The sequence below is a fragment of the Salmo salar genome, chromosome ssa08 (assembly GCF_905237065.1).
Source record: "Salmo salar chromosome ssa08, Ssal_v3.1, whole genome shotgun sequence".
Lineage (NCBI taxonomy): Eukaryota > Metazoa > Chordata > Actinopteri > Salmoniformes > Salmonidae > Salmo > Salmo salar.
In genome coordinates, this window is record NC_059449.1 from 21,461,599 (window position 1) to 21,485,477 (window position 23,879).

General features: G+C 41.9%; 2 protein-coding genes and 1 pseudogene across 2 annotated transcripts; all 3 read right to left on the reverse strand.

Moving 5' to 3' along the window:
- Positions 1–5,644: 5,644 nt before the first annotated feature.
- Positions 5,645–7,575, reverse strand: LOC106610451 (NAD(P)(+)--arginine ADP-ribosyltransferase 1-like). The gene is made up of 2 exons (XM_014209830.2): positions 7,016–7,575; positions 5,645–6,719 (listed from the first exon to the last, which is right to left on the reverse strand). The coding sequence occupies exons 1-2, from the start codon at positions 7,106–7,108 to the stop codon at positions 5,949–5,951; spliced, it is 864 nt and encodes a 287-aa protein (XP_014065305.1). The 5' UTR covers positions 7,109–7,575; the 3' UTR covers positions 5,645–5,948.
- A 1,750-nt stretch (positions 7,576–9,325) lies between these two features.
- On the reverse strand, positions 9,326–12,565 carry LOC123744173 (T-cell ecto-ADP-ribosyltransferase 1-like; annotated as a pseudogene).
- Positions 12,566–13,240: 675 nt separating this feature from the next.
- Positions 13,241–14,451, reverse strand: LOC106610450 (erythroblast NAD(P)(+)--arginine ADP-ribosyltransferase-like). Its single transcript, XM_014209829.2, has 2 exons — positions 14,318–14,451; positions 13,241–14,181 (listed from the first exon to the last, which is right to left on the reverse strand). The coding sequence occupies exons 1-2, from the start codon at positions 14,393–14,395 to the stop codon at positions 13,414–13,416; spliced, it is 846 nt and encodes a 281-aa protein (XP_014065304.1). The 5' UTR covers positions 14,396–14,451; the 3' UTR covers positions 13,241–13,413.
- Between the last annotated feature and the right edge of the window lie 9,428 nt (positions 14,452–23,879).

Below are 23,879 nucleotides of genomic sequence, written 5' to 3' on the forward strand. Positions count from 1 at the left end.
TGTGTGTTAATGTGTAGGTGTATGTGTGTTTTCATTCAACTTTTAATTATGAAACCTATCCCTTGAGACAAAAACAAATATGGGAAGGAAACTGTTGGGGAGAGTTGAGTTATTGACTAGACTGGTGGGGGTCAGGCGTGTAGGCGGCTTGGGTTGGCTGGGCGGTCTGGCTGAAATTTGATATAGAGAATGTCTTAAAGACAATCAAAGTTAAGTCTTTGTACTTTATGTGTAAGAGTTGTTCATTTTTGAGGCAATTGGTTACAGGTGCAACACAATATTGAATTATCATTGATATAGTTCAGTCTTATCAATCACTTAAACATATTAAATAATCTCTCACCTAGCTTGATGACTGTGGGCATTTTTTGCTTACTTTTTGTTCTTAATAGAGATGGCAAGAAGGGCCATGGGTCATATTAGATTGTGTAGAAATGCAGGAAATGTGATTTAGATGCCCTCAGAAATGGGAGGAACTCCAGACCCCCTTGCAAGTTATGTCCTCCTCTGCAAATAGCACTGCTGGGTGATTTAAAAAGTCAGTCAATCGATCGATAATATAATAATACTCATTTTTAATTTACAATATGTAGAATCTATGAGAATAGAAAGGTTCAGAACGTTTGTGAAACATCACAGCACAGTTGAAAAATATATGGCAAATAGAAATCAAAACTAGATGATGTTCAGAGATGGGAGGGGTTGAATGGAGCTAAAGGATGGGACTAAAAACAAACAAAAGATAACTATTGTAAAATATACTGTTTATGTATAAGCTGGAAGTAGAAGCCTAAGTGTTGTCCATTTTACTCCAATTAGGGGAGGGCTAGTAGGAAAAGGAAAATATATTGAAAATATATAAGTGTACACTGTGTTATGTATGTGTGTGTATATATATTTATTTCCAATCCCCATATATGTTTTTGTGTGTATATATATATACAAAAACATATATGGGGATTGGAAATGAGGCAGACAATTACATTGGTGGAAGCCACAATCTATCTGCAACATTAAAGCTGATCTACCCCCATAACAATATATGTATATATATGTCCCCCCAAGTCTAAAACCAAAGTTGCGACCCTGTGGCAGAGGGAGCTTGGGGAGGGGTGTACTGTAGACTGCATATTATGTTTTACTGACTGTAGAAAAGCAGACGTGCTGGGTTGATTTCACCCTCTGGAACGACCATTTTTCAATCCAGGTCATTCTGTGTTTTGGTGCTTTGTCGTTTGTACACAGTACGTCAGTAACTTTAAAAACCTCACAGGGCGGAATCCACACCTTCTCCTTTTCTTCCATCACTGGGTAGGACTTGAGCCAAAACGTGTCTTTATCTCAAAGAGCTGGAGGAAAATAAGCCAAAACGGATTTCCTTGTTCACTTCACCTGCAAACTCCTTGTTGGTTCTTCTGTGTGTGGTGTAACAATCCTGTTGGTCTGGATTTTGTTTCAGGAGGAGAATAGCTTCAGTCAGCAGGAAATGCAGGGAGTGGAACTTGACGGAGGACGTGTAGACTTTCCTATTGGTCCGGACTGCTTTGTTAAAATCTTTGTATATTTCGGGCTGACTTGAACTGTAAGCACAGATAGCCTGGATATGCTCCAGTTTAAAGGAGAAGTTAGCTTTTTTTACAACCAAATCGCTAATTTTGATGGCATGTTATAGAAGTATCCAGACATTTTTGTTGTTGTTGAGAAACTTACCCCAACCAGTGATTCACATCCTCGTTGTGCAATAAGGTAGCAAAAAAAAACATGATCAACGCTCCAAAAACACACAAATACATCATTTTAGAAACTGAAACGCTCTCAGTATAGTGATGCAGGTCTTTAGATGTCGTACACATGAAACTGTGTCATTCCGCAATGTTATATTCCATTTGGTGCGGCTCGAGCTGTTTCCCCTATCCAGCTGTTCCATTCTCGGTGTAGCCTGCTGCTAGAATGGACGGAGAGGTATCGCTTGAATGAATATAACTTTGTCATCCCTGTGGTAACACCAAAGGTCAACAGGAAGACTGTCCACACTGCATTCTTTGCCATCTTCATTCAAACCAACTACCGACATAAATGGGGAAAAAGAGAAAACAGAAACATTATGGCAAAATAATTACAATTTAGCATTAACACTGGAGTGAAAGATGTGCAGATGATGATGTGCAAATAGGGATACTGGGGTGCAAAAGAGCAATAATAAATAACAATATCCCCATAAATAACAATAATTAGTTGCCACTATGGCCTATTTATTGCCTTACCTCCCTAACCTTACTACATTTGCACACAATGTATATAGATTTTTCTATTGTGTTATTGACTGTACATTTGTTTATCCCATGTGTAACTCTGTGTTTTGTCAAACTGCTTTGCAGCTCATTTCCTGACAGTGGCTTACCGCTCTTCGTACTTGGTGACTTCAACCTCCCGATGTCTGCCTTCCATTCATTTCTATGAACTCTTTCTTTCCCCTCTTTTGACCACTCACAAGGCAGACAATACACTTGACCTCACCCTTCCCCAGTCCCACTCTCAAGACAGGCAATACGCTTGACCTCATCTTTACTAGAGGCTGTTTGCCTACTAATCTCACTGCAACCCCTCCAGGTCTCTGATCACCACTTTCTTTCCTTTTCTGTCTCCCTTTCCTCCATCCTTAACCCCAACCAAATGGTCATACACTGCTCACAATCTTCACTCTCTCTCTCCTCTCCTCTTCTATCCTATCATATCTCCCTTCTGCAAAATACTTCTACCGCATGTTTCCTGATTCTGCCTCTTAAACCCTACACTCCTCCCATTCCGCATCCTATGATGTACACTGTCCATTTTCCTCCCCTCCTGCTCCGTGGCTGAGTGACTCCTTGAGAGCTTACAGAGCAGGGCTGCGGGCAGCTGAGCAAAAATGAAGGAAAACGTCACTTCTGGAGGACCTATCATCCTTTCACACCCTCCGCTCTACCTTCTCTTCCTCTGTATCTGATGCTAAAGCCACTTTTTTCACTCTAAATGTTAAGTTTCTGCCTCTCACCATAGGAATCTATTTTCCATCTTCTTCCTCCACCCCCTCCTCCCTCCTTCCTCTCTGAGGAGGACTTTGTCAACCACTTTGAAAAGGTTAACTACATCCTCTCCTCATACACTCAGCCCATTGAGTCCACTCGCCCTACTCACACAGATCTACCCTATGCCTTGACCTCTTTCTCCCCTTACTCTCCAGATGAAATCATGCGACTGGTGTGGTCTGGCCACCCGACAACCTGCCCACCTGACCCCATCCCCTCCTACCCGCTCCAGCCCATATCAGGAGACCTTCTCCCATTCCTCACTTCCCTCATCAACTCATCCCTGACCACTGGCTGCGCCCCTTCTGACTTCAAAATGGAAGTAAGATGGTTCACTCAACCGAGACTGCTCTTCTCTGTGTCACGGAGGCTCTCCGCTCTGCCAAAGCTGACTCTTTCACTCCTCTGTTCTCATCCTCCTAGATCTATCTATTGCATTTGACACTGTGGACCATCAGGTCCTCCTCTCCACCCTCTCAGGGCTGGGTGTCTAAGTCTCTGCACACTCTTGAACTGCTCCAACCAGGTGGAATGGAGAGGATCTGTGTCAGCACCACGTACTCTCACTACTGCTGTCTCCCAGAGCTCGGTTCTAGGTTAAAATGTAAATGTAAAGTGTGTGTTGGAGCAGGGCTGGAACAAAAGCCTGCATACACAGTAGCTCTCCAAGAGGAGGGTTCTCCACCTCTGATGTAAAAGGCTTCAAAACAGTAGTTCTCCAGGAGGAGGGTTCTCCGCCTCTGGTATAAAAGGCTTCAAAACAGTAGTTCTCCAGAAGGAGGGTTCTCCGCCTCTGGTATAAAAGGCTTCAAAACTGTAGTTCTCCAGGAGGAGGGTTCTCCACCTCTGGTATAAAAGGCTAAAAAACAGTAGTTCTCCAAGAGGAGGGTTGTCCACCTCTGATGTAAAAGGATACAAAACAGTAGTTCTCCAAGAGGAGGACTGTCCAGCTCTGGTGTAAAAGGATACAAACCAGTAGTTCTCTAAGAGGACTGCCCAGCTCTGGTGTAAAAGGATACAAAACAGTAGTTCTCCAAGAGGAGGGTTGTACACCTCTGGTGTAAAAGGATACAAAACAGTAGTTCTCCAAGAGGAGGGTTCTCCACCTCTGGTGTAAAAGGATACAAAACAGTAGTTCTCCAGGAGGAGGGTTGACCACTTCTGGTGTAAAAGGATACAAAACATTAGTTCACCAGGAGGAGGGTTGTCCACCTCTGGTGTAAAAGGATACTAAACAGTAGTTCTCCAGGAGGAGGGTTCTCCACCTCTGGTGTAAAAGGATACAAAACATTAGTTCTCCAGGAGGGTTGTCCACCTCTGGTGTAAAAGGATACAAAACAGTAGTTCTCAGGAGGAGGGTTGTCCACCTCTGGTGTAAAAGGATACTAAACAGTAGTTCTCCAGGAGGAGGGTTCTCCACCTCTGGTGTAAAAGGATACAAAACATTAGTTCTCCAGGAGGGTTGTCCACCTCTGGTGTAAAAGGATACAAAACAGTAGTTCTCAGGAGGAGGGTTCTCCACCTCTGGTGTAAAAGGATACTAAACAAACTTTCCTCTTCTTCACTTGGAGTTAGTGTGCTCTTTTTTACAGGTTTGCACTCTGGGAAGCAATGTAAACCCTGTCTCAGAGACACATATGGAATAGAACATACCTTTGCATGAACTTCTGGCGTCTTTAAGATGCTGTATCTGTCTACAAGGCAGTCACAGCCTCTCCTCAGTGCTTCTGAGAAATTACACTTATATAGAGAAGCCATCACAAAAAAACAGACACACACACACACACACACACACACACACACACACACACACACACACACACACACACGGCAGGAAACACCATATAGCTTCTGAGAATTGTTTGTTCATACTTCTTTCATACTGAGCTATGTGTGAACATGACTAACAGCAACACCACTGCTGATACTGAGAAAAGGTGTGTGTGTGTGTTTGTGTGTGTGCTTGCGTATTAGTACCGAAAGACCATTAAACCTCATCATAATCTTTCCCCTCTATTCAAGGACCAATAGCCAATATACCAATAATCAATCAATTGATTGATCGATCAGTCGATATATCAACCAATCAATGAATCAACTATCAGGGAATAAGCAAAACAGCAATAAGGCAAACATTGAGGCCCCAAGTATACATTTCGGAGCCAATCAAGGACGGCAGAGGCGGGGCACCACCTGCTATGAGAATCAGCTGGTGATGGGTGACATGCCTGTGGGCCAATCAGGGCGGGGCACTTTGTGAAGATGTGTATTACAGAATAAATCAGGTACCGCTTGTAGACTTCTTTCTCTGTTGGTCTCTCTCTACCCAGTTCTTATTGTTCTTTCTGATTTCCCTCTTATTGGAGACAAAATGTCTGGTGGGGGGGGTGTAAAGCAAGACAGTACAGTAAATATTCCCCCCCACCAATTGGTAGTTTCCAGTATCACTTTATTGGACAATTCAACTTGTCATGTTATACTACATCTTAATCAGTGGTCCATGTAATGTTATAACTTCAGACTGTCTAAATGTAGTACAGTGAAAGTGAAAATTGAAAGGACGAGACATACTGCTGTCAAGCTCAATGATTTTCTTTATTCATGTTGAAACAAGCTGCAGAAGGCATAAGAGTGATTTAAAGTCTCCTATGGAGTTTGAAACACAGGCTAATACAAACATCTTAATAATCACTATTTCTGGTAGTCAGGATTAGGTTTTTATGTAACATCCACCAATGAACCAATTACCTTATTACAATAAAAGCTTTAGACACTGAAAACACATTGTTTGACTTCATTTACTATAAGAAGGATAAGCAGCCTGACTGTTTGATTTCAATTCTGTTTAGGGACAATGACTCAAGATCAATAATCATTTTCTTAATTAATAGTTGGCTTCTTAAAAATTGTGCAATTCAGGTTACTCAGTGTGTTGATACTCTTTAGTTTGTACACAACATTGCACCAAAGGTTTCTATCATTTTCTTTCTTTAGCACGGCAGTAACTTTGAACACTTCATACGGTGGAATCAACACCTCCTTTTCATAATTCCCCATCTCTGGGTAGGACTTCAGGTCAGCGCCAAAACATGTCTTAATCTCGAAGCAGGACTCCTCTCCAAAATGTGTCAAGTTCTTTATGAAAGAGCTCGAGGCAAAGAGGCCAAATCTGATTACTTTGTTAACTTTACTGACAAACTCCATGTTGGTTCTTCGATATGTGGTGTGACAGGTCTTTTGGTTCCGTTTCAGGAGGCGGAGGGCATCAGTCAGCAGGAAATGAAGGGAGTGGAAGTGGAAGGAGGTTGTGTACTCTGTTCTTTTGGTTCTGACTGCTTGGTTGAACACTGGGTATATCTCAGATAACTCTGCTGTGTAAGCACAGATAGCCTTGATATGATCATGTGTAAGTTCTTTAGAATTATACTGAGAATTGTCTTCTTTGAATCGTTTCTCCACATTATTTGCACATCCTTCTGCCTTCATCCAGGCTTCTTTGAAGATCCTTACATTGCTGTTTTCATTCGGGAGATATTCCCCCTGCACCTTCTTGTACATTCTTTCAGTGCAGCGTTGGTACATGTCGTCAACAGAGTTAGGGACCATGTCTAAGGGTATGGGGGAATGGAGACCAGGCTGACGGAGATGAACCTTCATTGAATATGGTGTAAAAAACGGGAAAAATTAATTTAAATTCTCTCTCTCGCAAATTCATTAATTCAAATTCAATATGATTTATTGGCATGAATAGCAAGATCAAGGTTGCTAAGCAAAGTGACACACAATTATGAAAACAATAGTGACAACAATAAAATTAGTAGCTATAATACTATAAAAGTAGTAGCTATAATACTGTATATACTTATATATCAAATAAAACAAATACATATCTAATAGAGAAATGTAATACTGTTATGCCTCTCTCTCAAAATAATGTAGAATCTTACCATCTTGGAGTCCACACCCAAAGTCCAAGCCTGGAAGAAATACATCACAGCAAAGGTTTGGATCTTCTGTCTTGCCATGATGTCAAAATACATTGGTCCAATAGCAACTTGTAATGGAGATTAATTGTCTTTTAAGATACAGAATCAGCATTCAAGTGTTCAACTTTCAGGGTGCCTTGTTATACCAGTACACTTGTGGTTATGTTCACAGTCCCTCCTCTCTTGCTGAGAACAGGCACGTACCCCTAAAACCACAAACCCCTTAGCTCAGTACACACACACACACACACACACACACACACACACACCCACACAGGTAGCCTAGCGATTTAAGAGTGTTCGGACAGTAATAGAAAGGTTGCTGGTATGAATCCCCCAGCCGGGAAGTTGGAAAAATCTGCGATTCTCTCCGGGTGCTGATGACGCTGATTAAGGTAGCCCCCTGCACCTCTCTCATTCAGAAGGGTTTGGTTAAGTGTGGAAGATGCATTCGATTGTGCAAATGACTAGGTATCCCCTTTCCCTTCACCTAATCACCCATATACAGTGTGGTGCCTAGTTGGGAAAAATCCTGCAGTACCTGCGGCATTCCAGGAACAGGGTTGCCACCCCTGGCCTAGTTTAAGCTTGGTCTGCCAATCATTCCTTTATCTGGTTGAGTTAAATATTGCCCTCTTCTGCCCAGAATGCACCGCATCAAGTCTGAAGTCCTCTGGGTACATTAGTGTGTGTTTTGGTTTTCAGTAGTCTCTCCGGCCAGTGTCCAGGGTATGATTTAGAAGGTATTCCAATATTCTAATAATGCTGGTTATGGTTGTTAGCTTTACTATGTTATGACTGAGATGTGAGAGACCTGGTAGGTTGACAGGGATCCATTCCTTTGTTATGACTGAGATGTTAGAGACCTGGTAGGTTGATAGAGTTCCATCACATTGCATTCATATGGTGAGGTCTTTCAGATCTGGGGTGGTAACAAAGAAAAAGTGACAAGGAAAGGATACATAGAAAGGAATGGAGCAGATTGGCACGTGGCCTTACTGTTTGGTAACATAGCTGCTGACTGTGTAGTTTATGGTGGAGTCCAGCCACTGTATAGATACTGTAGCACCTAATGCAGCAGACATATCTGTAGAGGGATGTGAGTTTACACAAATCAATTATTTTTTATTATCTATTAAGGAGGACACATTCTAACACACCTACACACGCGCACACACGCACGCTCACAGGCAGGAAACACCACAAGGCTTCTGAGAATTGTTTTGTTCACACTTTCAAACTGAGCTATGTGTGAACATGACTAACAACTGTAAAGCCACTGATGATACTGAGAAAAAGTGTTTGTGTGTGTGTGCTTGTGTGTTTGTGTGAATGCATAACAGTACAGAAAGTTCCTTAAAGCTCATCATCCTTCTCCTCTAATCAGGGACTGATTCAGGCCTGGAATACTGATTGCCAACATACCACTAATCAATCCTTTGACTGTTCGATCTGTCGATCAATCAACCTACCAATTAATAAATGAATCAACTATCAAGGAATAATGAAAACAGCACTAGGTCAAAACTTTGGAACCAATCAAGGACGTCAGGGGAGGGACCCCACCTCCTGTGAGAATTAGCTGGTGATACCAGTGGGTCAATCGGGGCAGGGTTTTTTGTGAAGTTGAAATAAGTGTATTACCGGATCAACCAGGTACCGCTTGTTGACTTCTTTCTCTGTTGGTCTCTACCCAGTTCTTATTGTCCTTTCTGATTTCCCTCTTACTGGAGACAAAATGTCTGGTGGGGGGGGGGAAGAGTATTTTGATTGATTTGATCATTTGTTGTAAACCATTGTTTGATGTTGCTGCGCAAATGAAGAAATTACAGTTAATATTCCACCCACCAGTTGGTAGTTTCCAGTATCACTTTATTGGACAATTCAACTTGTGTCATGTTATATTACATCTTAATCAGTGGCCCATGTAATGTTATAACTTCAGACTGTCTAAATGTAGTACAGTGAAAGTGAAAACTAAAAGGATGAGACATACTGCAGTCAAGCTCAATGATTTTCTTTATTTATTTTGCCACAAGCTGCAGAAGGCATATACGTGTTTTAAAGTCTCCTATGGAGTCTGATACACAGGTTAGTTCAAACGTCTTCATAATCACTATTTCAGATAGTCATGATGAGGTTTTTATGTAATATCCACCAATAAATTAATTTACTTTAATTTACTTTAAGAAGGATAAGCAGCGTAGCTGTTAGGTCAATGTTAGGTCAATCCTCTTTAGGGACAATGACTCAAGATCAAGATTGATTTTCTTAATTAATAGTTGGCTTGGTAAAAATGTTACAATTCACGTTAATCAGTGTGTTGATACTCTTTAGTTTGTACACATCACACCAAAGGTTTTCATCATTTTCTTTCTTCAGCACGGCAGTAGCTTTGAACACTTCATACGGTGGAATCAACACCTCCTTTTCATAATTCCCCATCTCTGGGTAGGACTTCAGGTCAGTGCCAAAACATGTCTTTAACTCAAAGCAGGAGTTCTCTCCAAAATGTGTCAAATTCTTTAGGAAAGAGCTGGAGGCAAAGAGGCCAAATCTGATTTCCTTGTTCACTTCACCTGCAAACTCCATGTTGGTTCTCCGGTATGTGGTGTGACAGCCCTGTTGGTTTTCTTTCAGGAGGCGGAGAGCATCAGTCAGCAGGAAATGCAGGGAGTGGAACTGGAAGGAGGTTGTGTACTCTGTTCTATTGGTCCGGACTGCTTGGTTGAACGCTGGGTATATCTTAGGTTGACCTCCTGTGTAAGCACAGATAGCCTTGATATGATTGTGACTAAGTTTGTCTAGTTTTTGGTTCACTGAATAATTTTTTGAGGCACATTTTTCTGCTTTCGTCCAGGCTTGTTCAAAGAACCCTCCTGCATTGGTTTCATTTCGAAGATATTCCTTCACCTTTTTGCCCATTTTTTCAATGCAGCCTTTATACATGTCAACAGAGTCAGGGACCATGTCTAAGGGTATGGGGAATTGAGACCAGGCTGACGGGGATGAACCTTCAAAGAAAATGGAGGGGAATAACAGGCAATAACTGTAAAAACAGAGGAATATTTTGTAAATATTTAAATGATCATTCTCTCTCTTCCCTCTTTCTAAAATTCATTAATTCAAATTCAATATGTTTTAATGGCATGAATAACGAGGTCAATATTGCCAAAGCAAAGTGATACACACAATTATAAACAACAGTGACAACAATAAAAGTAGTAGCTATAATACTAATACTATAATAATATACACGGTACCAGTCAAATGTTTGGACACACCTACTCATTCAAGGTTTTTTCTTTATTTTTACTATTTTCTACATTGTAGAATAATAGTGAAGACATCAAAACTATGAAATAACACATATGGAATGATGTAGTAACCAAAAAAAGTGATAAACAAATGAAAGTATATTTTATATTTGAGATTTTTCAAACTTTGCCTTGATGACAGCTTTATACACTCTTTTGGCATTCTCTCAACCAGCTTTATGAGGTAGTCATCTGGAATGCATTGTTGTGTTCATTTCATGTTTATTAATTCTGTGTTCCCGGTCCAAAATGACCGCCCCATTATAGTTGATTATAAATCCATAATAATACATATATTATCACCTATTATTGTGTCAGATCTTTTTATCAACTTAAGTTCTTGTGAACATTACAAGTTTTGAACTTCTATTTGTTATTTATGGCCTGTCGGCCTCATTGACCTGAGCTCATACAACTTGTTTTAGAGGAAAAAAAGCATAATGTATGGATTATTATGACTATAACAAATACTCAGATGAAACACATTGTGCTATTTATCACAGACTACTTTTTGTCAAAGTTTAACAAGGACTCTCTCCTCCTCACCAGTCATGATCAAAGATATGATCAAGAGCCTCACATACAGTACATCGTTTGGTCATTGTGCTGCCACAAAAAGAATTGTGAGCAAGGCCTCAAAAAAGCTTTATATAGCAGAGCTGCGAGAAAAGTTCTATATATTATTGATACAATGTTGCGATTGTTTGTGAGAATGCCAACAGGTGTGGTTCCCGTGGGGGAAAGATTCCCATGGGGGTTGCCGTGGAAGCCAAGAAGGGGAGTGAGGTGCTCAAACACACATGCGTGTGGGGTTCTGGGAGAGGAAGTGTGTCCATCTGATGAATGGACCTGAACTCTATTTTATACACTAATTGTAGTCGCACCCATTCATTTCCAATGATCAGTCATTTTTGACCGGGAACACCACAGGTGTAAAAAAGTAAAATAAAACGCACAAAATGTAATGAAAATCATCAAAATGTATTTTGTTTGTTCAGATGCCCTGTGTGGACAAAGTCATGGAACCTTATGACAATCAGATTAAATGAACAAAATTTTTCTGAGAGAAAACTTGTAAATCGGTCCAATTCGACCGGAACACAGCAGGAGCGTTAACAGGCGTGCCTTGTTTAAAGTTAATTTGTGGAATTTCTTTCCTTAATGTGTTTGAGCCAATCAGTTGTGTTGTGACAAGGTAGGGTGATATACAGAAGATAGCCCTATTTGGTAAAAGTCCAAGTCCATATTATGGCAAGAACAGCTCAAATAAGCAAAGAGAAATGACAGTCCATCATTACTTTAAGACATGAAGGTCAGTCAATCCGTAAAATTTCAAGTGCAGTCGCATAAACCATCAACTGGCTCTCATGTGGACCGCAACAGGAAAGGAAGACCCAGAGTTACTTCTGCTGCCTGCTGCAGAGGATAAATTCATTAGAGTTACCATCCTCAGAAATTGCAGCCAAATAAATGCTGAGTTCAGACACATCTCAACATCAACTGTTCAGAGGAGACTGCGTGAATCAGGCCTTCATGGTTGAATTGGTTGAAAGGCATCCATTCCTTTGTTATGACTGAGATGTTAGAGACCTGGTAGGTTGACAGGGTTCCATTCCTTTGTTATGACTGAGATGTGAGAGACCTGGTAGGTTGACAGGGATCCATTCCTTTGTTATGACTGAGATGTGAGAGACCTGGTAGGTTGATGGAGTTCCATCATATTGTGATCATATGGTGAGGTCTTTCAGATCTGTGGTGGAGACAAGGAAAGGAAGGGATCTGGCCTTAGTGTTTGGAAACATTGCTGCTGAATGTGTGAAGTTTATGTTGGAGTCCAGCCAATGTATTGATGGAATAGAGATCAATATATGTCACATTCTAACACACACACTCACACAGCCATAACACCAGCAACACCACTGCTGATACTGAGAAAAGGTGTGTGGGTGGGTGCGTGTGTGTGTGAATGCGTAACAGTACAGAAAGACCCTTCAACATCATCATCATCCTTCCCCTCTAATCAGGGGATGATTGAGGCCTGGAATTCTAATAGCCAATATACCACTTTAATCTATCAACTGATTGATCGATCAGTCGATCAATCAACCAATCAATTAATCAACCTTTAGGGAATAAGGAAAACAGCACTATGGCAAACCTTGAGGCCCCTGGTATAAACTTCAGAGCCAATCATGGATTGCAGGGGTGTGGCCCCACCTGCTATGAGAATCAGCTGGTGATGTGTGACATGACTTTTGGCCAATCAGGGCGCGGCACTTTGTGAAGAGACGTCCAGAATTGACTTAATTGAAGTTAGTGTATTACCGGATAAACCAGGTACCGCTTGTAGACTTCTTTCTCTGTTGCACTCTTTCTGTGTCTCTCTTTGTGTCTCTCTCTGTGTCTCTGTCTTTCTCCCTCCTTCTACCCAATTCTTATTGTCCTTTCTGATTTCCCCCTTATTGGAGACAAAATGTCCAGGGGGGAGTATGTTGTAATATTTACTCTTTTGTTGTAATTGTTGTAACCCAATGTTTGCTGTTGCTCCACAAATAAAGAAATTACAGTAAATATTCCCCCCACCAATTGGTAGTTTCCAGTATGACTTTATTGGACAATTCAACTTGTGTCATGTTATACTACATCTTAATCAGTGGCCCATGTAATGTTATAACTTCATACTGTCTAAATGTAGTACAGTGAAAGTGAAAACTAAAAGGACGAGACATACAGTAGTCAAGATCAATGATTTTCTTTATTCATGTTGAAACAAGCTGCAGAAAGCATACACGTGTTTTAAAGTCTCCTATGGAGTCTGATACACAGGTTAATACAAACATCTTAATAATCACTATTTCAGTTAGTCAGGATGAGGTTTGTATGTAACATTCACCAATGAACCAATTACCTTATTACAATAAAAGCTTTAGACACTGACAACACATTGTTTGGCTTTAAGAGGATAAGCAGCCTCGATGTTTGTCCCTAAAGATAATTTAATCAATGACTCAAGATCAAGAGATTTTCTTAGTTAATAATTGTTTACTTAAAAAGTTTGCAATTCAGGTTACTCCTGGGCTTAGTGATACTTTTAAGTGTGTACACAACATCACACCAAAGGTTTTTATAATTTTCTTTCTTCAGCACAGCAGTAACTCTGAACACTTCATATGGTGGAATCAACACCTCCTTTTCATGATTCCCTAGTTTGGGGAAGGACTTCAGGTAAGCGCCAAAACATGTCTTTATCTCAAAGCAAGACTTGTCGCCAAATCTTTTACTAATTCCCTTGTCGAGAGAGCTGGAGGCAAAGAAGCCGAATCTGATTACTTTGTTAACTTTACCGACAAACTCCATGTTGCTTCTTCGATATGTGGTGTGACAGGTCTTTTGGTTCAGTTTCAGGAGGCGAATGGCGTCAGTCAGGAGGAAATGAAGGGAGTGGAAGTGGAAGGAGGTGGTGTACTCTGTTCTATTGGTCCGGACTGCTTGGTTGAACACTGGGTATATCTCAGGTACCTCTGCTGTGTAAGCACAGATAGCCTTGATATGATCATGTGTAAGTTCTTCAGGATTGTACTTGGACTTGTCCTTTTGGAATCGTTTCTTCACTTTCTCAATAGTTGCACATCCTTCTGCCTTCATCCAGGATTGTTTGAAGATCCCTTCGGTGGAGTTTTCATTTGGAAGGTATTCCTCCTGCACCTTCTTGTACATTTTTTCAGTGCAGTGTTTGTACTTGTCGTCAACAGAGTTAGGGACCATGTCTAAGGGTACAGGGAAATTGAGACCAGGCTGACGGAGATTAACCTTCAGAGAATATGGATGGGAAAAAAATATCATTTATTTAATTGAATTTAAATTCTCTCTCTCTCTCTCTCTCTCTCTCGTTGTTGATTTATTTCCTGTCTTTTTCATGTGCAGTCTAAATAGTGTAGTGTCTTACCATCTTGGAGTCCACACCCAAAGTCCAAGCCTGGACTAAATACATCAGAGTAAAGGTTAGGATCTTCTGTCTTGCCATGATGTCAAAATGTATTGGTCCAATAGCAACTTGTAATGGAGATTAGTTGTCTTTTACGGTACAGAATCAGCATTCAAGTGTTCAACTTTCAGGGGGCCTTGTTATACCAGTACACTTGTGGTTATGTTCACAGTCCCTCCTCTCTTGCTGAGAACAGACACCTACAGACACAAGTACCCCTCAAACCACAACCCCCTTAACACAGTACACACACACTTTTTCTCAGTATCAGCAGTGGTGTTGCTGATGTTAGTCATGTTCACACAAAGCTCCCCGGGTGCCGATAACGTTGATTAAGGTAGCCCCCTGCACCTCTCTCATTCAGAAGGGTTGGTTTAAATGTGGAATACACATTTCGTTTGAATGCATTCAGTTGTGCAACTAACTAGGTATTACCTTTCCCTTCACATACTCACTCATATACTGCACAGTGTGGTGCCAGGTTGGGACAAAATCATGCAGTACCTGCTGCACTCAAGAAATAGGGTTGCTTACCCCTGGCCTAGACTAAGCTTTGTCTGTCAATCATTCAATCATTCCGACTCGTTTATGCTCGAGTCCAGCAACTGTACTGATGGCACCTAATCCAGCAGACATATCTGTAGAGGGATGTGAGTTTGCACAGATCAGTAGAGGTCACATTATAACACACTCACACACAAACACACAAACACACACACACACACACACACACACACACACACACACACACACACACACACACACACACACACACACACACACACAGGCAGGAAACACCACACGGCTTCTGAGAATTTTGTTCACACTTCTTTCATACTGATCTATGTGTGAACATGGCTAACAACAGCAACACCACTGCTGATACTGTGTGCATTTGTGCGTGTGTATGAACGTGTGTATGTGTGTGCATGCGTATGCGTGTTTGTGGGCGCGTGTGTGCGTGTGTGTGTGTGTGTGTGTGTGTGTGTGTGTGTGTGTGTGTGTGTGTGTGTGTGTGTGTGTGTGTGTGTGTGTGTGTGTGTGTGTGTGTGTGTGTGTGTGTGTGTGTGTGCTTGCATGCGTAACAGTACAGCAAGACCCTTAAACCTCATCATCATCCCTCTACTCTAATCAGGGACTGATTCAGGCCTGGCATACTAATCGCCAATATACCACAAATCAACCAATCAATCAATCAACAATCAGGGAATAAGGAAAACAGCACTACGGCAAACCCTGAGGCCCCTGGTATAAACTTCGGAGCCAAACAAGGATGGCAGAGGCGGAGCACCACCTGCTATGAGAATCAGCTGCTGATGGGTGACATACCTGTGGGCCAATCAGGGAGGGGCACTTTGTGAAGAGATGTCCAGAATGTACTTAATTGAAGTTAGTGTATTACCTAATAAACCAGGTACCGCTTGTAGACTCTCACTCACTCACTCACTCGCTCTCTCACTCGCTCTCACTCACTCTCACTCGCTCTCTCACTCACTCATTCTCTCACTCACTCTCTCACTCGCTCTCTCACTCACTCTCTCTCTCTCTCGCTCTCTCTCTCTCGCTCTCACTCTCTCTCTTTCTGTCTTTACCAACCTACCTCTACCCAGTTTTTATTGTTCTTTATGATTTCCCTCTTTTTGGAGACTAAATGCAAAATGAGAGTATGTTGTAATATTTAGTCATTTGTTGTAATTGTTGTAAAACATTGTTTGCTGTTAATCCACAAAGAAATAAATTACAGTTAATATTCCCCCCAGCAGTTGATAGTTTCCAGTATCAGTTTATTGGACAATTAAACTTGAGTCATGTTATACTACATCTTAATCAGTGGCCCATGTAATTTTATAACTTCAGACTGTCTAAATGTAGTACAGTGAAAGTGAAAACTAAAAGGATGAGACATACTGCAGTCAAGCTCAATGATTTTCTTTATTCATGTTGAAAGAAGCTGCAGAAAGCATATACGTGTTTTAAAGTCTCCTATGGAGTCTGATACACAGGTTAATACAAACATCTTAATAATCACTATTTCTGGTAGTCAGGATGAGGTTTGTATGTAACATTCACCAATGAACCAATTACATTATTACAATGAAAGCTTTAGACACTGAAAACACATTGTTTGGCTTCATTTACTTTAAGATGGATAAGCAGCCTGACTGTTTGATTTAACTTTGAACACTTCATACGGTGGAATCAACACCTCCTTTTCACGATTCCCCATTTTGGGGTAGGACTTCAGGTCAGCGCCAAAACATGTCTTCATCTCAAAGCAAAGACTTACATTGCTGTTTTCATTTGGAAGATATTCCTCCTGCACCTTCTTGTAAATGTTTTCAGTTCAGCGTTGGTACTTGTCGTCAACAGAGTTAGGGACCATGTCTAAGGGTACAGGGGAATTGAGACCAGGCTGTCGGAGATGAACCTTCAGAGAATATGGTAGAAAAGGCAAAATGTGTAAAAACAGAGGACCATTTTGTATATATTTAAATGCATGTAAATGCTCTCTCTCTCTCTCTCTCTCTCTCTCTCTAGCTCTCTCTCTCAAATGTATTCATTCAAATTCAATATGCTTTAATGGCATGTATAACAAGATCAAGGTTGCTAAGCAAAGTGATACACACAATTATGAAAACAATAGTGACAACAAAAGAAGTAGCTATAATACTGTTTCTATCTATCTATCTATCTATCTATCTATCTATCTATCTATCTATCTATCTATCTATCTATCTATCTATCTATCTGTCTGTCTGTCTGTCTGTCTGTCTGTCTGTCTGTCTGTCTGTCTGTCTGTCTGTCTGTCTGTCTGTCTGTCTGTCTGTCTGTCTGTCTGTCTGTCTGTCTGTCTGTCTGTCTGTCTGTCTGTCTGTCTGTCTGTCTGTCTGTCTGTCTGTCTGTCTGTCTGTCTGTCTGTCTGTCTGTCTGTCTGTCTGTCTGTCTGTCTGTCTGTCTGTCTGTCTGTCTGTCTGTCTGTCTGTCTGTCTGTCTGTCTGTCTGTCTGTCTGTCTGTCTGTCTGTCTGTCTGTCTGTCTGTCTGTCTGTCTGTCTGTCTGTCTGTCTGTCTGTCTGTCTGTCTGTCTGTCTGTCTGTCTGTCTGTCTGTCTGTCTGTCTGTCTGTCTGTCTGTCTGTCTGTCTGTCTGTCTGTCTTCCCTCAATAGTGCAGTATCTTGGAGATCACACCCAAGCCTGGAAGAAATACTACACAGTAAAGGCTAATGTCCAATGTCAATTTGTAATGGAGATTAATTGTCTTTTAAGATACAGAATCAGCATTCAAGTGTTCAACTTTCTGGGGGCCATGTGGTTATTTTCACAGTCCCGCCTCTCTTGCTGAGAACAGGCACAAGTACCCCTCAAACCACAAACCCCTTACCTCAGTACACACACACACACACACACACACACACACACACACACACACACACACACACACACACACACACAGGCAAGGTGGAAAAATCTGCCGTTCTGCCCTTGTGCAAGGCAGTTAACCCCCAACAACCAATGCCCCCTGACGTTGATTAAGGTAGCCCCATGCACCTCTCTCATTCAGAAGGGTTGGGTTAAATGTGTAAGACACATTTTGTTTGAATGCATTCAGTTGTGCAACTGACTAGGTATCCCCTTCACATAATCAAACACATGCAATGTGGTGCCTAGTTGGGACAAAATCCTGCGGCACTCCAGCAACAAGGTCGCCTACCCCTGGCCTAGTTAAAGGGTTGTCTGCCAATCATTCCTTTAGCTGGTTGAGTTAAATGCCGTCCTCTTCAGGCTGCTGTGAGGAATGCACCTTTTCAAGACACTGGGTATATTAGTGTGTGTTTGGTTTTCAGTGGTCTCTCACCAGTTCCCAGGGTATGATTTAGACAGTATCCCAATATTCTAGTACTGCTGGTTATGGTTGTTACCTTTCCTTTGTTATGACTGAGATGTTAGAGACCTGGTAGGTTGACAGGGTTCCATTCCTTTGTTATGACTGAGATGTGAGAGACCTGGTAGGTTGACAGGGTTCCATTCCTTTGTTATGACTGAGATGTTAGAGACCTGGTAGGTTGACAGGGTTCCATTCCTTTGTTATGACTGAGATGTTAGAGACCTGGTAGGTTGACAGTGTTCCATTCCTTTGTTATGACTGAGATGTGAGAGACCTGGTAGGTTGACAGAGTTCCATCATATTGTGATCATATGGTGAGGTCTTTCAGATCTGTGATAGGAGATAAGGAAATGGGACAAGGAAAAGAAGGAAGCATATTGAGACTATAGGGATGTGGCCTTAGTGTTTGGGAACATATTTCATGGGCCAATGACTCTGTAATTTATGCTGGAGTCCAGCCACTGACTGTATAGTTGATGGTGGAGTCCAGCCACTGACTGTGTAGATGATGGTGGAGTCCAGCCACTGACTGTGTAGTTGATGGTGGAGTCCAGCCACTGACTGTATAGTTGATGGTGGAGTCCAGCCACTGTATAGGTAGAACCTAATCCAACAGTTATATCTGAAGACGGATGTGTGTTCACACAGATTAATACAGGTCCCATTCTAATGCACGCAGGCACACGCACGCACGCACACACACACACACACACACACACACACACACACACACACACACACACACACACACACACACACATACTGGACACACTCCATAAGACACAAATAAGTCACATGATTAACAGTGTTTGTTCAGGAGAATGTTGCCATTGATAAAGATTAATGGATTGCCGTTCAGAATGTCAACACTCGTTATTTATGATGTGTTTGGATAAAATGGTGCCATTGTTGTACTTCTCACCTGTGTCACTAAAGTTACAATAACTGAGGTTGTGTTATAAACTGGGTGGTTCCAGCCCTGAATGCTGATTGGCTGACAGCTGTGGTATATCAGACTGTATACCACGGGTATGACAAAATATGTATTTTTACTGCTCTAATTATGTTGGTAACCAGTTTATAATAGCAATAAGGCACCTCAGGGGTTTGTGATGTATGGCCAATATACCAATATTAAGGGCTGTATGCAGACACTCCGCGTTGAGTCGTGCTTAAGAACAGGCCTTAGCCGGGGTATATTGGCCATATACCACACCCCCTTGGACCTTATTGATTAATTATACCACGTCATACAGTATTGCTAGTGCTCCAAAATCTAGCAAAGGTGAAACACATTGACAGTGCTTCCTGGGTTAAGAACTGAGGTCATGTTTCTCTTAGCTGATAACATGTGTCCCTAGCAATGTAAGGGTGGTGGGTTCGATTCCCACTGAAGTCACATATCCTATACTAAAGATGTACTATAAATCATTTAGGATTAAAGGAGTTGCTAAATAGTTGCTGAAAAATAAACACAACATTTTACTGAGTTATAGTTCATATAAGGAAATCAGTCAATTTAAATAAATTCATTAGGCCCTAATCTATGGATTTCACATGACTGGGAATACAGATACAGTATGCATCTTTTGGTCATAGATACCTTAAAAAAAGGTAGGGGCGTGGATCAGAATAACATTCAGTATCTCCTTCACATAGAGTTGATCAGGCTGTTGATTGTGGCCTGTGGGAATGTTGTCCCAATCCTCTTCAATGGCTGTGGGAATGTTGTCCTAATCCTCTTCAATGGCTTGTGAAGGTGGTGGATATTGTCTGGAACTACACGCTGTCGTACACGTCGATCCAGAGCATCCCAAACATGCTCAATGGGTGACATGTCTGGTGAGTATGCAAGCCATGGAAGAAATGGGACATTTTCAGCTTCGTGGAAATGTGTACAGATCCCTGCGACATGGGGCCGTGCATTATCATGCTGAAACATGAGGTGATGGCGGCGGATGAAAGGCACAGCAATGGGCCTTAGGATCTCACCACGGTATCTCTGTGCATTCTTATTGCCATTGATAAAATGCAATTGTGTTCGTTGTCCATAGCTTATGCCTGTCCCCATAACCCCACCGCCACCATGGGGCAGTCTGTTCACAACGTTGACATCAGCAAACCGCTCGCTCACACAACGCTATACTGACGCCATACTGCCCGGTACAGTTGAAACCGGGATTCATCCGTGAAGAACACATTTACGTGCCAGTGGCCATCGGAGGTGAACATTTGCCGACTGGAGTCGATTACAACGTCAGGTCAAGACCCTGATGAGGATGCCGAGCACCAGATGCGTTTGCCTGAGACAGTTTCTGACAGTTTATGCAGAAATTCTTTGCTTGTGCAAACCCACAGTTTCATCAGCTGTCTGGGTGGCTGGTCTCAGACGATCCCGCAGGTGAAGAAGCTGGATGTGGAGGTCCTGGGCTGGCGTGGTTAAACATGGTCTGCGCTTGTGAGGCCGGTTGGACGTACTTCCAAATTCTCTAAAATGACGTTGGGGGCGGCATATGGTAGGGAAATTAGCATTAATTTGTGAAGCAACAACTTTGGTGGACATTCTTGGAGTCAGCATGCCAATTGCACGCTCCCTCAAAACTTGAGACATCTGTGGCATTGTGTTTTGTGACAAACTACACATTTTGGAATGGCCTTTTATTGTCCCCAGCACAAGGTGCACATGTGTAATGATCATGCCGTTTAATCAGCTTCTTGATATGCCACACCTGCCAGGTGGATGGATTATCTTGGCAAAAGAGAATTGCTCAATAACATGGATGCAAACAAATCTGTGCACAAAATCTGAGAGAAATACGTTTTTGTGCATATGGAACATTTCTGGGATCTTTTATTTGAGCTCATGAAACATGGGACCAACACTTTACATGTTGCATTTATATTTTTGTTCAGTATTTTAACAGACTTCTGTTGAGGGTGAACATGAGAAAACAATGTATTTTGGAGACGGTTATCACCTACAGTACCAATCCTGATTCAACTGCGGTGTGTAGAGTACAGTACATAGCAATACTGTAAATCACCTTATTGGAAGACATGTTTAACTTTCATGTGGTACTATGCAAAAAGGTATTTTATGATGTTGTGTTGTCAGGCTACAGCCTTGATTCTCCACTCTGTTCCTGATGTTGTGTTGTCAGGCTACAGCCATGATTCTCCACTCTGTTCCTGATGTTGTGTTGTCAGGCTACAGCCATGATTCTCCACTCTGTTCCTGATGTTGTGTTGTCAGGCTACAGCCTTGATTCTCCACTCTGTTCCTGATGTTGTCAGGCTACAGCCATGATTCTCCACTCTGTTCCTGATGTTGTGTTGTCAGGCTACAGTCATGATTCTCCACCCTGTTCCTGATGTTGTGTTGTCAGGCTACAGCCATGATTCTCCACTCTGTTCCTGATGTTGTGTTGTCAGGCTAAAGCCATGATTCTCCACTCTGTTCCTGATGTTGTGTTGTCAGGCTACAGCCATGATTCTCCACTCTGTTCCTGATGTTGTGTTGTCAGGCTACAGCCATGATTCTCCACTCTGTTCCTGATGTTGTGCTGTCAGGCTACAGCCATGATTCTCCACTCTGTTCCTGATGTTGTCAGGCTACAGCCATGATTCTCCACTCTGTTCCTGATGTTGTGTTGTCAGGCTACAGCCATGATTCTCCACTCTGTTCCTGATGTTGTGTTGTCAGGCTACAGCCGTGATTCTCCACTCTGTTCCTGATGTTGTCAGGCTCCAGCCATGATTCTCCACTCTGTTCTTACTGGTAGCCTATATGTGTATTATTTAATTGAACCTTTATTTATACAGGTTATTCTCCTTGGGATATCTTTTACAATAGAGACCTGTTGTAACTTGTACCAGTACTGTGCTGTTCCATCTGGCTCCACGTCAAGGTCTTTACATGGCTGTTAGTCTGTTTGTTTTGTATCTTGTACTGTACTGTGCTGTTTCTGTGGAAGTATGCTTCGAATGCTCTGACTCATGCAGGGATTGTTTCATCATAACCTTTGTGAGAAACAGAGAAATAAAACGTTGAGAAATAAAACTACGAGAAATACAACTATGAGATATAAAACTATGAGGTATAAAATTAAGACAAAAAAAATGTTAATCAGAAAAGGTAGAGAAACTTTCAATGCTTGTGAAAGTTACTGAACAGGGAAAGAGTAAACTCCCTCTTCAAACAAAATGGGTTCTTTGTATTAAATACCTCTCAATCAAACAATAAAGGTGGATTCATTTAGGATTAATGGCTTTGGATGGTGTTGGGTTGTATGTGTTAAAGTTGTTGTAGGTGGAACTATCTGGAGGTGGTTAAAATAAACAAGGGATAGTTTCACTCAACCTGTTTTCCTATCACTTTACTCTCTCTCTCTCTCTCTCTCTCTACTCTATTTACGACAATCAGTGGAAATTATATTTTATTCATCTTTGACTCCTCCCTCTCTCTCTCTCTCTCTCTCCCTCTACCACTGTCTCTCTCTCTCTCTCTCTCTCTCTCTGTCTCGTAAGTGTATTGTTCCTTAGTGTATTTTGTGTGATTGTTGAGTATTCACACATGAAGTGTCTGTCATTACCACCTCTGAGTAGACAGCAGATACCTCCATACCAAAACAATATGAAGTGCGTGTCATCACCACCTCTGAGTAGACAGCAGACACCTCCATACCAAAACAATATGAAGTGTCTGTCATCACCACCTCTGAGTAGACAGCAGATACCTCTATACCAAAACAATATGAAGTGCGTGTCATCACCACCTCTGAGTAGACAGCAGACACCTCCATACCAAAACAATATGAAGTGTCTGTCATCACCACCTCTGAGTAGACAGCAGATACCTCCATACCAAAACAATATGAAGTGTCTGTCATCACCACCTATGAGTAGACAGCAGATACCTCCATACCAAAACAATATGAAGTGTCTGTCATCACCACCTCTGAGTAGACAGCAGACACCTCCATACCAAAACAATATGAAGTGTCTGTCATCACCACCTCTGAGTAGACAGCAGATACCTCTATACCAAAACAATATGAAGTGTCTGTCATCACCACCTCTGAGTAGACAGCAGACACCTCCATACCAAAACAATATGAAGTGTCTGTTCTCACCAACTCTCTGTCATCCCTCTCTCTCTCTCTCTCTCCCTCTTTACAACTCTCTGTCATCCCTCTCTCTCCCTCCCTCTTTACAACTCTCTCTCATCCCTCACTCTTTACAACTCTCTGTCATCCATCTCTCTCTCTCTCCCTCTTTACAACTCTCTGTCATCCCTCTCTCCCTCTGTACAACTCTGTCATCCCTCTCTCTCCCTCTATACAACTCTCTGTCATCACTCTCTCTCCCACTCCCTCCTACTATACAACTCTCTGTCATCCCTCTCTCTCTCCCTCTATACAACTCTCTTTCATCCCTCTCTCCCCCACTCCCTCCCTCTTTACAACTCTCTGTCATCCCCCTCTCTCCCATCCCTCCCTCTATACAACTGTCAACCCTCTCTCTCCCTCCCTCTTTACAACTCTCTGTCGTTCACTTTTACCTTTCTCCTGTTCTTCTAAGACTGTGGTATTGTTTTTCCAATCAGGTCCCTCTCCTTTTCTCCATCTTTCTTCCATCTC

Coding starts and splice junctions, on each gene's coding strand:
- LOC106610451 (XM_014209830.2), bottom strand. CDS start 7,108: ATGTATTTTGACATCATGGCAAGACAGAAGATCCAAACCTTTGCTGTG. Junction 6,720..7,015: donor TGGGTGTGGACTCCAAGATG/GTAAGATTCTAC, acceptor TATTCAATGAAG/GTTCATCTCCGTCAGCCTGG.
- LOC106610450 (XM_014209829.2), bottom strand. CDS start 14,395: ATGGCAAGACAGAAGATCCTAACCTTTACTCTGATGTATTTAGTCCAG. Junction 14,182..14,317: donor TGGGTGTGGACTCCAAGATG/GTAAGACACTAC, acceptor TATTCTCTGAAG/GTTAATCTCCGTCAGCCTGG.